Source organism: Nothoprocta perdicaria, unplaced genomic scaffold, assembly GCF_003342845.1.
Source record: "Nothoprocta perdicaria isolate Ctin4 unplaced genomic scaffold, notPer1 scaffold_93, whole genome shotgun sequence".
Lineage (NCBI taxonomy): Eukaryota > Metazoa > Chordata > Aves > Tinamiformes > Tinamidae > Nothoprocta > Nothoprocta perdicaria.
In genome coordinates this window covers 2,683,370-2,699,425 of record NW_020456232.1, presented here as the reverse complement: position 1 = coordinate 2,699,425, position 16,056 = coordinate 2,683,370, and the positions used below count along the sequence as shown (strand labels likewise).

At 39.9% G+C, this 16,056-nt stretch overlaps 1 protein-coding gene across 1 annotated transcript in view; it reads right to left on the bottom strand.

Moving 5' to 3' along the window:
• SPTLC3 (serine palmitoyltransferase long chain base subunit 3) overlaps positions 1-16,056 on the bottom strand; it is a 55,346-nt gene that overhangs the window by 23,816 nt on the left and 15,474 nt on the right. Inside the window, exons 5-7 of the mRNA XM_026052920.1 lie at positions 13,993-14,117; positions 12,351-12,444; positions 1,627-1,732 (exon numbers count right to left, since the gene is read on the bottom strand). Of these exons, the coding sequence (XP_025908705.1) occupies positions 1,627-1,732; positions 12,351-12,444; positions 13,993-14,117 (325 nt within the window). The remainder of the gene's footprint in view (positions 1-1,626; positions 1,733-12,350; positions 12,445-13,992; positions 14,118-16,056) is intronic.

Genomic DNA, 16,056 nt, shown 5'->3' with positions numbered 1-16,056 from the left:
CAACCAACCAAGCTACTGCTAGGGCTGGTCTATAGTGAGATACTGTTTCAGAGCTGAGGTTGCTTTTCTTCTACTTCGTGCCTTTCATTACAAGCACAGCTACTCAGGACATGAGTAGTCTTAATATTGTTCATCTCTTATTATATGAGTGATATGAATGAGGTGGAATCAAAGAAATTCACCATCTGATTCCAAGTCTCTGTCATGTTTCACAGTAATTAATAGAAGGTGACATATATGCTGAGCTTCTTTTTTTTTWAATAAAATGAAATATAAGATAGTTAAATTGTCAAATCTCATTGGGAGACATAGACTTATAGAACTTTCAGTACCACTAATAATTCATATCAGGAAAAAAAAAAAAAAAGAAAAGATTTCTTATGAGGTTCTCTGAGGATTGGCAAATTATTATTTTGCACTCTCACAGAAGGACCTGTGATTATTCTCTTGACAGCAACTTTTGACAACAAAGTCTCCCCCACAAACGAAACAAAAAACAAGAGGAAAAGAAACCTCCTTGTCATTTATACGTTTGGAGATAAAATTGCAAACGTCAAACTATATGACAGTAGGTTTGTGCACTAACCTAATCTATGCCTCTGTAYTATCAGGTTACCTTCTCTCTAATCATCAACATCCAAACCAAAGGACTTAAAASTGAGCAAAGCTCTGCATTTTCTACAGGTCATGTGATTGACAGAAGTGTTTTTTATTAAGATGTTGGTGGCCCACTTCACTTCTGCATAATCAAAGCCCTGAAATCTGAGTTTTCTTTTAGTTTATTTGCAGATTCTTTCTTGCAGATAATCTTGCAGATTATTTTTTTACGTTTATTTGCAGATTCTTTCTGTTTATTCTGGTTGAAAGGAAAAGTTCAAGCTTCTTCGGATCTGCTGCTGAAGTATCTCACCTCTGAGTGCCAGGTGGTTAGATAAGGACCATTTTGTTCTCTTTGCACAAGACGGAAAACTTTAGGTAAAAAGAGAGTGAACTACAAAGTAATATTTGGCAGATCTGTGAAGATGCCTCTGTCACTCACATTTCCTCCAGGAATGGGGATTATATGAAATACCTCTTAGACTGCGAGTACATTAGATCCAGCAGTAAATACTGGAAACATGTTGGTGTCACTTGGTCTGAGTTTAACTCAAGATTTTAGTTTCCATCAGCTGGATGAGAAATGGACATGCAGAACTTATCTGCTAGCAACAGCATAGCTGTTTTTTGATCTGCTAAGTTCTCAAATGATTTACTTTGCGAAACTCCTCKATCCTTCTTACTCCACAAATTTCATCACAGCTCTGGTGACATACATGAGCTGATGATCTGTCTTCTTCTCATAGTACATCCCCCATTCCAAAGGAAAGTGATTTGTTAATCAACATTCAGAACAACAGACAGGATCTAACTGGAGCATGTTATGCCAGCACTCAGACTCACCTAGTGAAAATCARTGTATTTATAAGATCACTGAGAATTGTGACCTATTGTGACCTCCACTGTCGTGAGGATTTCCTTTTGATTCCTAACTTAACAGTAGCATCACTCAATATATTGTTCTGTCCTCAGAAATGATAAAGAGTACTCATGTTTCAAAAATAAACCCTGTTTTAAAAGTAGACATACCTGTAAATGCCCTCCACAAGGATGATGATCTTTCTCCAAGCTCTACGACTTCGAGGCTGCCCATATATTATTGCATCCCTCAGTAAACTTTCAAGGCTCTGTATATCTTTAAAAAAGAAAAACAAAAATAAGGAAAAGGAGAAAGCAAAAGATTAACATAAAGATACTTCCAAGGAACTTTAATTTCTCTTCTGCATGTTATGCAGAAGAAATGTATGCAGAAAAATACAGCATTAAAAAAAAAGTATCACAAAGATAAGCTTCATTTGTTATTAGGGAAGACCCAATAATTAATTCAATTTACTTGAATTTAATCTAGCGACAAGAAGAGTTAGAAAAAAGCTTTCTATTATGGACCTTACTCCAGGAAGGTAAGTTTAACTTCTAGAAATTTTTGGCTTACATTGCTATTTAAAAGCAAAACATAATTCCTTCTGTTAACTACAGAGCTTAATTATTAGCTGTTCTTGATATGTATAATATTCCAAGGTTTTTTTGAATAGTAAGGTTTTAGGCCCTTCTCRGTATCACCAATGGCTCATGAGTAAAATGGACTGTCTCAGCAAAGGTTTGGATCAGGATGCAGAGGGTATTTGGATAGCAGTAAGAGAAATCTTGTCCTTATCAAAAAGCCAAGAACAGTTGGGAAGAGCACTATGAAAGAGGGAAATGCAACACACAGATGGCATAAATACCCTAATGTGGTGTCAAAATGCACGGCACTTGCATGACTTCAACATAAGGAGGCCTGGAGCAATTTTAGAAATGTAGCTGCCTTCTCAAGAGCTGAATGTGGMTAATCTTGCAAGACATTTTAAGGAAAGGCGCTGAAGTTTTGAAAAACATGAAAGAAGGGAAAAAAAACAGAGAAGCACAGAAATAAGGGTCAGGTAAAAATGTGGGTCTCATGGTGGAGTTGAAATCTAACCAGCACATTGATTTCCCTGAGCGTGAATGAACACTGTCCAAAATGAATTATTCTGGCAGCTTTCAGGAATCTGGATAGATACTTTGAGATGTTTTCAAAGAAAGTCTTACAGATACTTCCAATTARCACAATGCTAATCTCTAAAACAGAACTCTTCCAGCTGAAGACGTCTTACCTGTATTAATCCATAATTCAGTTTCTACCTGACGGGAACTAGACCATTGGCACAGTAGCTGTCCAACACACATAACCTGTGACTTCACTTCTCACCACTCCCAGTTACTTATTTCAGTGAAAGATGAATTCCTCGGAAACACCTATGCTGTTCTGTACTTTACATTGCCATCTCCCTTTACATTGCTACATCTCCCTCCTAATAAAACTTTGCTATAACTTATAAAGCACAATATATGCACCRTGAGTTGCACCTTGATTCAACTGCACAGTCATTGGCGCAGTTGGATGAGGTCCGAGGCATAAATATTATTATGAATAACTTCATGCACGCAGCACAGTTTCCACTAGATGGCAATCCAGGAAATGAAAGTTCCCCAGTGCTTTAAAATGAATTTATACATCAGCGGAGAACTTGCAACACCTGCGTACTTCATAAGAGAGAGCTGCTCACCTTCCCTTTTGGTTCCAGTAGACAGCATTCTGAAATAATTTACAGTTCTGAGAAGTAAAAGACTTCATGGGATAACASAAAGCTCATGTTACAAAAATGAGGAGTGGAATTTAGGCATTCCCTTTTCTCCACTGAATTTACCTGGCTCTTGGTCACCTCTATCTTGTGACTTTTGAAACTCTCCTCTGAAGCATACAGAGCACTCTGGAGACAGTGTTCTCTGTTCATTGGTACAGACTGATGCTAGACTTCTGAAAATTAGTTTGTCTGAACCTCAAAGATGAAATAATCGCTTGAACATTCAATTCTTCTAATATATATCCCCATGGAAAGAAAGGAAGGAAAGAGAGGACGACAAGGAAGGGGATAATATATACATATACACACACACACACACACACACACACATATTCACACTTGTGTGTGTGTGTATATATCTTTACTTTAAAGAGCTAATTTAGAAGGAAATTTAGCTCCTTTACTCAAGCTAGTGTGGAACAAGAGGCTGCAGATAGAGAAGACCCATTCTGAGGCATGAGCTTGCCTGACTTGTATGTAGCCCGCCTGGAGCCCTAGCTAAGGCCATGTGTTTGCAGGACCAGCGCTATCTCACTTTGCTTTTGAGATCTAATCCTGAAAAACATATACCTGTCCCTTTCTTAATTCTGTAATAACCAACACAACTTGTGAAGGTGCAGAGAAATGCTACTGCTTCTTTTATTCTATGCTTTAATATCTCATTGGGAAGGGGAAATTGGAAGAAGAAAATCTATTACCTTTAACCTTCTCAAAGAAGACTTCTCCTGTTACCCAGGCAAAATAAAGATTCAGTGCTCTCTATGTGCATGTGCGTGGACCTGCCAGACAGCAGGCTATGCTGAACACCAAGAAATAAAGAAAGCAGTATGGTCCCCAGCTGACTTTCTAATACCAAATTATTTGCCTATTAATTACAGTTAGACCATAAAATACTGTGGCAGGGATGAGCTGCACAAGTTCATCTTGAATAACCAGTTATGGGGAAAATAGCTGTGCTCTCTCATTCAACCACGGCCAGCCCGGGATCCCCAGCGGTAGAGGGTAACAACCGTTCACCAGGCCCAGAAGGTGCTGGTAGAAATTTCACTCAATTAATTAATCAAAGCACAACCAAATCTAACTTTGCCTCATTTCCCACCTGCTGCTTCTGGAGTATTCCATAAGGATAAGGTTTCTGAAATGAGAACTGTGGGTTGCTTGGGCTTTTTTAAGACTTCAGTGCTGCTAGGATATGCAACATCCTCCCTGGGGATCCTTCAGGATTGCTGCAGTGGAACCAATAACCACAACTGCTGGTGCTGGAGGTGAGCCTGGACCGACCGTGCGCGGTGCGGCCAGGCAGGTGTTCCTGCCCTCTCCGGACAGGCTCCCGTCTCCTCCCAGGAGACACTCGTCATCCGCTCATCCCTGCACAACAGGCCTGCAGATACCATCACCACTGCTCTGCGTGGGCTGCAAGCCTTCCGTGTGATGTCAGCCCAACGCTTTGTGATTAAAATGTGATCAAAATCAAAAGGCCACTGCTATCCTGAGCACCTTCTCCCTTTCTCCCCGCTTGGGTTTGCCACTCAGTTTCCCCCACTTAGCACTCTTGAGCAAGTTCACACACTGTCTCTGGCTGGAATGGGCTACTACTTTTAAAGATATACTGAGAAGCTTCCATTCCTTTCCCCAAGTTTTCCTGCCATTCCAAGAAACTATATTCATTTTTAAGAATTAGGCTGGCAAGTGAATGTCTGACAGTCACACCACCTCCCTAATTCACCCTGGCTATTGCAAAGCAGAAGCAGAGAAATGCTGCATCCCCCCACATTCCTGTCACCTGCCCCTTTCTCAGCCTCCCTTGCAAGGAGCTTCCTCATGCTGCAGTGCAGCGTCCAGCCCCTCTGCTCCCACTGCCCCTTTCCTAGGCTCCATCCTTGCTGAAGTGCCTTGGGTGCCTCCCTCCCCTGCAGATCTCTCCTTCCCTTGCAGATCTCTAAAGCAACGGCAAAAAGAAATCACTGCAGTAGAAATCAATCTTTGAAGAGTCCCTGACTGTTGGCACAACTCTGAACAGAAAGAGACTACTTGGAGCTGTCTCTCTGAAATCCCAGGATATTTCTTTGGCCCAGGGCATGGGGTGCTCCCTGCAGCTGCAGCTTTGGGCTCAGACTCCCCTCTCTGCCCCTCCGTAAAAATSCAGCTGTGGGGAAGGTGAAGAGCCCTCAGCTCAGGCCAACTTCTTACTCAGGCTTAACAAGGCAAGCATGGCTTTTTCAAATCGGAGGCAAATGCAGACACAGCATGCTCAGAGCCGGCTATACCAGTCTGCTCTCCACGGCAGCGTCCCTATGCGTCACCAGGAGCTACGTGCCAAACCGGATTAGACTGCAGCCCATCTATCCAGGGCAATGATCTCATCTCTGATAGAGRCCAGAGGCTTCAAAGAAGAAAAAGCCTTAGTGGGTAACGTGCCTTTCACCGTGCTCTGTAATAGCCAGAACAGCGCCCTCCCTTCTGAAATTCAAGGGAGGCTTAAATCTCTGGGGGAGGCAGTGTGTGGAATAAACAAAAACAAATAAATAAATAATAATTAAAAAAAAAAAAACAGAAAAAAAAAGGTACTGCAAAAGCTCGTTTTCAAATGAAGAAAAGTTTGGCTAATTTTTTACTCATTCATTTACTCCTCTTGTTTTTCCCTACTTTATCTGTCTGTTTCTCGCAGCCATGCAACTGTAGTTTTCCTTTTTATTTTTTTTTTTTTTCCTGCTAGAGTATATATTTGCACTGGAATCTGATGGCTTCTACTGGCCCAGGATTTCCCTCACCGTTAACTACAACAGCTCCATACAACTGTGTTTTCTCTATATGTGCTTGTGTGTGTCCTCATCTTACACACTTATGCAGTAATTTGACTGAGAAATGCCAGAGGTGGATTAACATATATTCATATCTGCTGCCCGTGCAGGATACCTTATTCTGTTTGGAAACCTGARCAGCTCACACCTGGCTGACACAGATCTGTCATTAACCACCTGATTAGTGAGATCCCCCTCCTCCCTGCTAAATTCCTTATCGTCTTCATAACACCCCAGTAAGGTGCATAAGGAGGAGTTAGGAATGTACCACTCTGCTCTCCAGTTTTCAGATGTGGGTTCAAGCACCAGATGAGGAAACAGATTTTCATCTAACCGAGGTGCTTGATTTGTTTTGCGATTGCCTGCCTTCTTTGTACTATCACGTACTCTGACAGGATGTTAAAATACTCTTGCAATGAGGAGAACAGGAKTTTTTTTATTTATTTTTAACCACACATGCCAATTTCTGTGAGTAGCCATGACTTTCTCACAGATCGCTTACGCAATGACAAATCTAAACCTGAAAATGTGACTGCAAATTACTTGTTTGATGTTTTGTGGGGAAAATGCAGTCAAACTAGGATGAATAAACAAATCTCAAAGCCTTCTCAGCATTCTTTTACACAGGTTAATGCAAACTGCATTCATCTGGATATAGTCAGTTAGAAGCACATGCATCTGTCAACTGAACACAGAGGCTCTCATCCAATATCAGTACAAGACCCAGAACGGCTGTGACAGAAAAACCTTGATAAAAATCACAGACTGATTAATGAATAGCTATTTGGCTTTACTTTTCATGTTTTATTAGAAAGGCAAATGGATTTTGGCTAATATTTAACCAAAAAGAAGGTTGGAGGTTGTAAAAAAGTGCTTTAAAATGTGACATTAACAAAAGATTGTCTTAAATATAAAAAGGGATGGGTGAGACGTCACTCTCTCCCTGGGCTATAATACTCAATGTCTGAATTCCCAACATGGCAGGAAATAAAGGCAGTACCCTCAAAATGCACCCTCAAAATACCTGAAAGGGCCCTAGATCCCTTGTGGGCCACCCAAGGAGGGTGGGAGATGCTCTCTGGAGCCCAGACCTAGTCAGAGTAACACCAGACACCTGATACAACCTAGCAAGGGACACATGCCACCACTGCCACTGTGGTGGGGAGAAGTTTTGGTCTCCCTTCCTCTTGCTACCTCACACTGACTGCTGGGCTTTCCTGCCACGACCATCACATTTCAAGCACAGAATCACAGGTCCTTCCTCAAAAATCACTGCACAGGAAATAGAAACTGGAATTGTGCCCACACCATAGCTGGGGACAAGGCAGGCAGGTGAATTACAAGCAAGTCAGGACTGTTCTAGACCGCTAAAAAGGGTAGTGTATAAAATTTAGGAGTAATACATATTTTCACCAAAATTTTCATCATGCCCACACTCATGCCTGAGGTTTTGAAAACGGGCCTTGGCCAATCTACTACTGCAGGAACCACAACCCTATTTATGAACCGACAGATTCCATTGTTAATCTATTCAATTTAAAACTCTTTTACTACTGGGTTAAGAAACCTTATAGTTCTAAGAGAGAGAATTATTTCAGTCCCCAAGGAGCAGGCAGAAGTGCTCAGGAGCAGAATATGCTCAGTATAAAAAGAACCTGGACAAAGAACCTGGATGCAAGAGTGCTTAGTTTTAAGCCATGAGCTTTGTAGTCACGTGGCAYGTGTCTCACACCACATTCAGTGGGACTGAAAAAGGCTGGGTCATGCACAAGAGATTTAGAAGACCACCTTTCACTTCCTGCAGTGATGTCAGGGAGTCAAGTGGATGTCATAGGGCAGGTTTCATTCATTGCAATGACTATCTTCAGAAAAAAGGAAAGCTATGACTCACAAGCAGGCCTCATTTGGCTTTTCCTGAGTATTGGGCCCAGGAGCTGTTAGGTTTAACTAGGCTGGACACATCTACACGTGCTTCAGCTATGAACCATGTATGGTCTTTCACTTCACTGACAGTGAAAGATCATGGTGCAAATCMGGGCTGACTCCACCAGCAAGCAATCCATGGATTTTAATTGGAACCCATTTCCCATTAGAAAAGATGGCCTTAGTTGCATCTACATGCATGCACAAGGCTACATCCATGCAGCAGAGTGGGGAACAGAAAATATCCCTCAGGGGCTCAAYATCCTATGGCCAAAGGCCTCCCTGGCATGGTGAAGACCAGCAACGCTATGAAGGGACYGCTCCAGTCAGCAGTTCTTGGCTATAGGACTGAACTGGAGGATTTTCATAAATTTATCTCACATTGTGACCTGCAGGTGGGCCCATGTGTGTGTCTCTCAACCCCAGCCTGTAAATTCCAGCGTGCTGTTTACAAGGAAAGGTTGGTTCAACAGCGCTCAGGTACATTCCTGCGTCCCAATGAAAATAGACTCAGGTCCACAGTTTGGTTTTACTCTATCAAGCAATTTAAGGCTTGAACCATCCAATTATGTATGTTTATTATGTTTTTTTGTTTTTTTTTTTTTGGAAGAAGTACAGATATCTAATAATTCTGTCCATTTTAGGCTAACTATTCAGCTTTTTCTGCAAAAAAAGTATAACTAGAACAGCCACCTATTTATTAAATTCCTTTAACTTTTGTAAGAATAAGAATATTATACATTACTAAGGTGATTCAAAACAGCGATTACTTACTAATGAAATAAGTATAATTTACTTTTGCATAACAACAAATAGAACCAATATTACAGATTACATACTTTGAAATAAAATAGTCTCCTATTCTTACCAAATCAGTTACATAAAATACTCTGAAGAATGGTTATGCAGCAGTAATAGATTTAAAATGGCTATTTCTCTTCTCTTGTTCTATAATAAAATTTTCAGAAAAAAAAGTTTACTTATAATATTTTTCTGAAAGTAATTTGTCCATTTGAGAGGGAGGAAAAAGGGAGATGGGATTTATAACGTCATATTTGTTAGAAAATGAGGCTAAGATCCCTTTTCCTGTGAGGTCCAGAACTTCCCACGCATGTTTGAATAGTATTCAGGAAGCAGCTGGTTCAGAAAATACTCCATTGCTTCATTAAATTATCACATAATTATTCACCCTCATTTTGATAACCATTCATAGTCACTGCAACAAACACTATTCACACCTSACCTATCTCCTGGTGAACTTTCTGCATCTATGTAGCCATGGAAGTCAGAGTTGAACTAAATACATTCTAGGCAGTTTTATCCTGGCTTTTACATTGCATTTCAAGAGAGGATGATGTTAGCAACAAGGAGCATGGAACAAGTCTGCTTTCTCTAAATGCAATCTGAGATTAAAAAAGGTAACTTCAAAATTAGGCTGGCAGGTTTGAATTTATTTTTTGAGTGTATTATACAGACTGTATGTCTGAGTTGTTAGTGACAGTAATGACTGCCATCACTTCTGCTGTGTTTCGTCCAGGGCAACCCTGGGTCAAAGACTATATGTGTAACTTGGCACAGTTCCAAAAGAGACAAGCCAACTCATGGCAGCAGACACCGTGGCTCCATACTTAATTGTAGGAATGAAATGCACATTAAATCCTATTTCATCTGGGAGCAGGACTTGGTTGTACTCTTTGTTTAGGCTTTTTTATATATAAATTATATATAAATTATATATATAATATATATAAAAATAATATATACAAATATATTAYAAATAAATATATATATATTGCTATCCAGACCTGCATTTACATTTCTTTCAGATCCATAGAGAAAAATAGTGTATGGATTTGGATCCTCATGTGATCTTTTCGTCTCAAACTCTAGTTATCCTCAGCTGTGATTCTAGAGGTATTAGAAAGCACGTTCTTGATTATTCCTTTCAATATCCACTTATGAACTTGTTTGCCCCTGACTTTAGCAGATCTCCTAGAACCTGCTTGTCTGACTTCACAACCTTCTCTAGCAGCAGCCTTCAGAAGTTCACTACGTGCTGTGTGAAGAAATGCATTTTAAAAGGTTGTTTAAAATAATCTTCCACAGGTTTCACCAAGTGCTTCCTAATTCTACTACATGTCATTAGACAAGGAAAGTGCAGGGATGGGTAACTCATGGGTATGATTAAAGAAATATAGAAAATAAAGTATAAGAACTTCCTAGCCATGGAACTTGCATACAGAGAGGCTCACAGCAGGCTGAGGGAAAGAGAAAGAATGTGTGAAGCTTCTTTGTATGAAGTGTAACTCACAAATATTTCAAAAGTTTACACTCATATATATATATGGGTATGTATAAAAAGAAAATATATATAGTGTGCGTGTGTACACATATATATTACATATTTATGTGTATAATTATATATGCATATATAAAAATATATGTATACACWCAAACATACATATATAATTCCAGATCTACAAAATTATGGTGGCAAAAGCTAAAACTCAAATTATGTACAATATTTCTGTAAGTGTTCACACTTCCATTGCAAAAATTAATTACAATAATGTCCCAGAAATGGCAAACAAGACTGACTGACAAATCGGATCTCTAGTCTTAAAAATAGTGATTTTTTTTTAAAGCAATCTAAATGGTCGTCCACTAATATTTACCGAGGTATTTAAAGGGATTGCTTAAGTCTTTCAATGCAAGTGCTTGCTGGACTAGGCCACTATTGTTTTTGGTTAGTTTCATGCAATATTTACACAGACCATTAATTTTTATTTATCATAAGCCCAAGCAGACACTGATTCAACCAACTTGAACCAAGGTACCAACTTCTTGGGAGTGGAATAAAACATTGAAAGATGATTAGTGTTTTCATTCCTTGAACTTAGTTAGGATCACAGCCACAGCAATGTCCTCATGGCTTCCCTAAGAATTGAGGATAAAGCATTCCTCAAACTGGAATGGTCTTGGAAACACTGTGGGAAACAGTGCACACCAGCTGTGCTGCACACAGTGATAGATGGGTGGAGAGGCTGAGAATATTTGGATTTGCGTAGTAAGAGGCCATGCTGCAAGGTGGAGGCAACCCTTGCAAGGTGTGAAGAGGGGGATAAGGCCCTGAACAGTCTAAGGAATTGCTGAGAGAACATTGGTATGGATGCCATGCCTAGCATATCTAGACCGTGACAATGACCAAGTCGCATATGTTGTGCACCAATCTATGAATAATTACTTTTATAAAAATGTTCTGGTTCACATGACCTTTAATTATYGAGTGATCTTCAGAAATTGCTTCTTGTCCAATTTATAAATAGACACTAATTATTATAACATTTTCTATTGCAATTATAGTATGCCTTTTATTCCAAGGGATCCTTAGGCCTTTTATAAATATACATAATTCATTTTTGCTCACCTCAGGGCTGAGCACAATACTTAAGAGAGAGCTAATAGCTGTATTAGCTATTAGCAAAGGTGATCAGACCTCTTTTCTCTTTCCTTACCACCTATCCAGCTTCTTAAATTCTGCTGCAATCACTGCTTGGTGGTAGTAGCAGTGATAGAAAGGGCAAGTACAATGGGGAATAAGGACAAATAAGGACAAATAAGGCAAGAATAAGGACAAATAAACTGTCATCACCAAAGTCAGTCATAATGTCTCTGACTGTGACCACAGGAAAATGAACTAAGTAAAAGATAAGACACATGAGATTTAAGGGATAATTATGTAATTACTAAGCTAACATGTGATATTATCATGATTTCTGTACTAAAAAGCATACTTTGATGAATACTTGGGATGATGCGGTTATAACCATTTGCATATTTGGTACAACTCCTAGGAATGCAGAGCAGCAATTTCAAAGGGATGCTGTCTACGTGCAACTGTGGTCTCATTGAACCTGCTAGAGACAGGTAGCTAGAGGTAGGAAGTGTGGAGCATTTCTGATAAATCACTTAGAGTATGTTATTGTAAGTATGTCTATATGTACTTGGGTAGAAGTGGAAAAAACAAGAACAAATGAAAAAAATCCACAAAGCCTTTTCAGCTGCACATAATCATTCAGCATGTCACAAACACAAGGTAAAGACTCCAGGTTTGGAAAATTAAGGTTCAACCTGATGACTTCAATCACACACAAGCATAATTAAAACTTACATAGCTAATTTTTTACTCTTTGAAATCATTTATAAGATAAACAGGTAAATTCTTCTGCCTGGATGAAAGCATTATCAGGCAACTGACAGCAAAGCATGCATTGCAAAAAAAAAAAAAAAAAAAAAGAAAAAAAGCACTCTTGCCTTGTAGATGCAAACATCTTCATCACTAGATATTGCCAACTTCAATACTCACTGTTATGCTTGAAGATTCTAATCGTGGCACCTGAAAGCCTTGCACCCAGCACAAGAGAAGTGTGGTTCAACTCATCACTCAGAATGAGGCAGCCCTGTRGATAAGGAGGAGAGTAAGCATCTGCATCAACTCTGAGGTTGTCCATCAGGTGCATATAAGTGTGCAGACATCAGTGTCTACACTGATCAGTGTACATCAGTGTCTACAATACACCAATTGATGTGTCTATTGCAGACACATCAGTGTCTACAGTACACTAATTAAGCTCTAAGTTTTAAAGGTGAATTAGAGTTTCTACGACCTCTCTGAGGCTGCCAGGACTCTACTGCAAGGGCAAACACACTGCAGTACTGGATTTCCAGAAATTTCTGGGAGGTGTGAAGGGATCAAATGTTTCACGTAGATAGGAAATAAATGATCCTAATGGAGACTGACCACTTTTTAGTAAAATCAAATAATATCAGTTCCTCTGTCACCTGTGCATAGTCTCTTTTGTGTTGCAAATGAAATGCCATTTTATCAGCCACAGCCCTGTGTATAAAGACTTCATGATGGTAATGTAAGTAGTAGTTATACTTAGGCTGGGCTGACATTTGTACTTTGGGTTGCAGAAATAAGAACAGGACAGACAGATACCACATATATCCACATATCCCCATATATTTATGCCCAAACTTAGTGGAACATGGGAAAAGTTTCTTTTGCTGTTCCATGCACACACAATTTACCTGTAGTAACTTTTTCTTTGTACCTGTTCCTTCTGAAATGACTGYACAACTTTGCCAGCAGTACTGCAGAAAGCAGTTCACGTCCTGAGCAGCCTGAGCATTTTCCCCCAGCCCTTGTATACGTGTATTTAAGAAATCTCTTGTAAAACTGCATCCTTCTTCAATGGTGAATGAAGAAGTGACTTCATCAGTGAGTTGGAAGTCTTGACCACAAACCACACCRTGAGTTTGCTCCATCTTTACCAAGAGGCATATACTGTTTCACATTTGCACTGGCTGTCACCAAATCTCCAGGTAACAGCACAGTATATCAGCTCATCATGTCACGAGCTGTGATGAACAGGATAATGGATTTTCATGTCTGTGCATTAGGCAGTCCAAATTAGGTATGTGGTTCTTTCAGCACCAAACAAGAGCCTAATTTTTGTCACATGGCCATTTGTTCTTGCATTTGCAAGACCAGCACCCTTCAAAGCCAGCTAGAGGTCTCTTCATCAGGAATGATATCATGGTGTTTCCTCCTTTCTGAAAATGCTATAAAAATATCCTAGTCTTCCTCTTTCATCATMAGCATCTGGGCAATTATCTTCGTCATTATTTGTGCAAACAGGGAAGGAACCATCCCCAAATACTTCATCACAAAAGACCTCTGACATAGGAGGCAACATTTGTTTGCTCTCTAGGGAGAAGTGACTTGGTTAAAAGGAGCTATATAACCTGCTCCTTAAATAGATGCCAGGTACGTGTCATAGCAATACCCAGAAACAGGGAATGATGAAAGAGCATAGCTAGGGTCATGAGGTCATCAGCCTTCTGACTCAGGGGTTTCCAAGATTTATGCCTAAATTAGGTCTTGTAGACTACTCCCACAGTTATTAAAACTTGTTCCATGTGGTCCCCAAGGAAGTACTCACCTTCCCAACAAGGGCTGGAATATTCATAGAGTTAGTTGCAAAGCCCATGCCAAACACCATGGCATCTTCCACACCAAGGAACCGGGCCACGAGCTTCTCCAGTTCTACATGCTTGTCCAGACTGCCTGCAGAAATAAGCACAGGCAACTTTAACTCTTGGTAGTCAAACATAATGCTAAACAATAATGGAGAGGCATCTGTATTTTATCTCACTTATCTAACAATAAGACCTGCAGGCTCCAAACCAACAAGGTGCTCCAGTTGTCCAAAACCAATAGTACCTTTCAGCAACAGCTTACAATTGAGTATGATCAAAACACAAAATGGAAAAAGAAAAGTGTGGTGTTAAGAAAAAAAAAAAAAAAAAAAAAAAAAAAAAAAAAAAAAAAAAAAGAACAAAAATGAATCAGACAGATTATTTCCCCTGGAAACAAGGTTGTTATTAGGAAATGGAAGGATTTGGATAGTGAACATCTCACCTCACTTGCAATTGATGTCACAATAAAATAGGCAGAGTGAGTTAGTGAAGGGCATTATGACTGGTGGGAACGAGAAATCTGCTTGTTGTTGTGGATAAAGGGCAGAAGAGCAGGGGGGAAAGCAGAAGGTTGGCTACAGTGTCTCAGCAAGAGCCGTGAGTCACAAAGGTGACCTCTCCTTGCAGAGAGAGGTTCATTAGAAACAAATCCAGATAAAAATGGCAGCAATGTGATTTGAGCAACAACACTAACTCTGCTGGTTGCAGGCATTCTCATCACTTTTTCCACATTGAATATACAAATGATTTGTAAGAATAACATTCACTTAGAAATAAAACATGCAGAATATCACCTAGGCAGGCAACTCTCCAATAGCCATGAAGATAAGGAACAACAATCACCTGACTACTGGAAAAAATGGATTGCACGGATATTGGAGAAAAGTATTGTRGTTATTTTGCCCTGAGGCCCTACTAGACCTCAGATGACTCCTGCAGCATTTCATGTGTGTCTCTGCTCTATCTACATATATCCTCAATTCTCCAACTCTGCGCATGACATCCATACAAGAAACACGTTGAGTTGGGTTGTCTCTGGTTCTATGCTCCTGCTAAGAGGACCTCCTGACACCTTATGTAACATAAYGCAGAAAAAAATTAGTGTCTCTGTAGAATCTGCAGTAGGATGTGAGCTGACTCTGCATGAAGCCCTTTAAGGATGGTTACTCTTTGCACTTGCATCTCCAAAGACATCCAGAGATATGAGTTAGCTCTGCACACAGCCAGCTCAGATCTGCAGCTCTTGGTAGCCAAGCTCCATAAAATATAGAAACATTTGGTGTTCAGTGTTATGTTGCTCACTGGAGAGGTCAAGACATAAACCTCTGAGGCTTTAGGTCTTAGCTTGTGTGTCCAGTCAGCCTCAAGCTGTCCTTGTGGTTAGCTCGTGGTTATCTCTATATTTTTGCATTTTTGGCTAGTCTACAGCACTTGCGGATAACTGATGCTTCTAGCACGGCCAGCTGTCCTAACATTCCTTCCAGGCGTGTTTTGCCACTTTAGTGCTAGCAGAAGATGAAGTCTGAAATGGAAACTTGAAGTTATCCACACAGTGGTTAGAGCACGAATTAGGAGTAGGATGGACATGGGAAAAAAGGACCAACAATCAGGGTGTGCTTTGAAAGGCAGGCATTTTAAAGCACTAGAAAATCATCCTTAACTCTTGCAGTGGTAACTCTGACACTACTGGGGTGGGGTTAATCTAATTTTGGGGTTGCATCGTATATTTTCTAGTTTTAAAAAAGCAGAATATACTGACTTACTACAAATTATTCTATTCAAGTACCTATTATGTTAGATGAACCAGAAAGGAATGGCATGCTTTCAACCTGTTTTCAGTGATTTTGCGATGGAGAAGGATTAAGCATTGCAAAACTGACATTCCTACTCATTAGCTACTAATCCTAACAGTGAATAGATATTATTGTATATCACTATTGCCTACAAACCCTGGACTGAAGATCAGAATCAATGGGGGTTTGGGTTTGCAAAACCGAAACCCGAATGACAAGGATTTGCAAAATCAG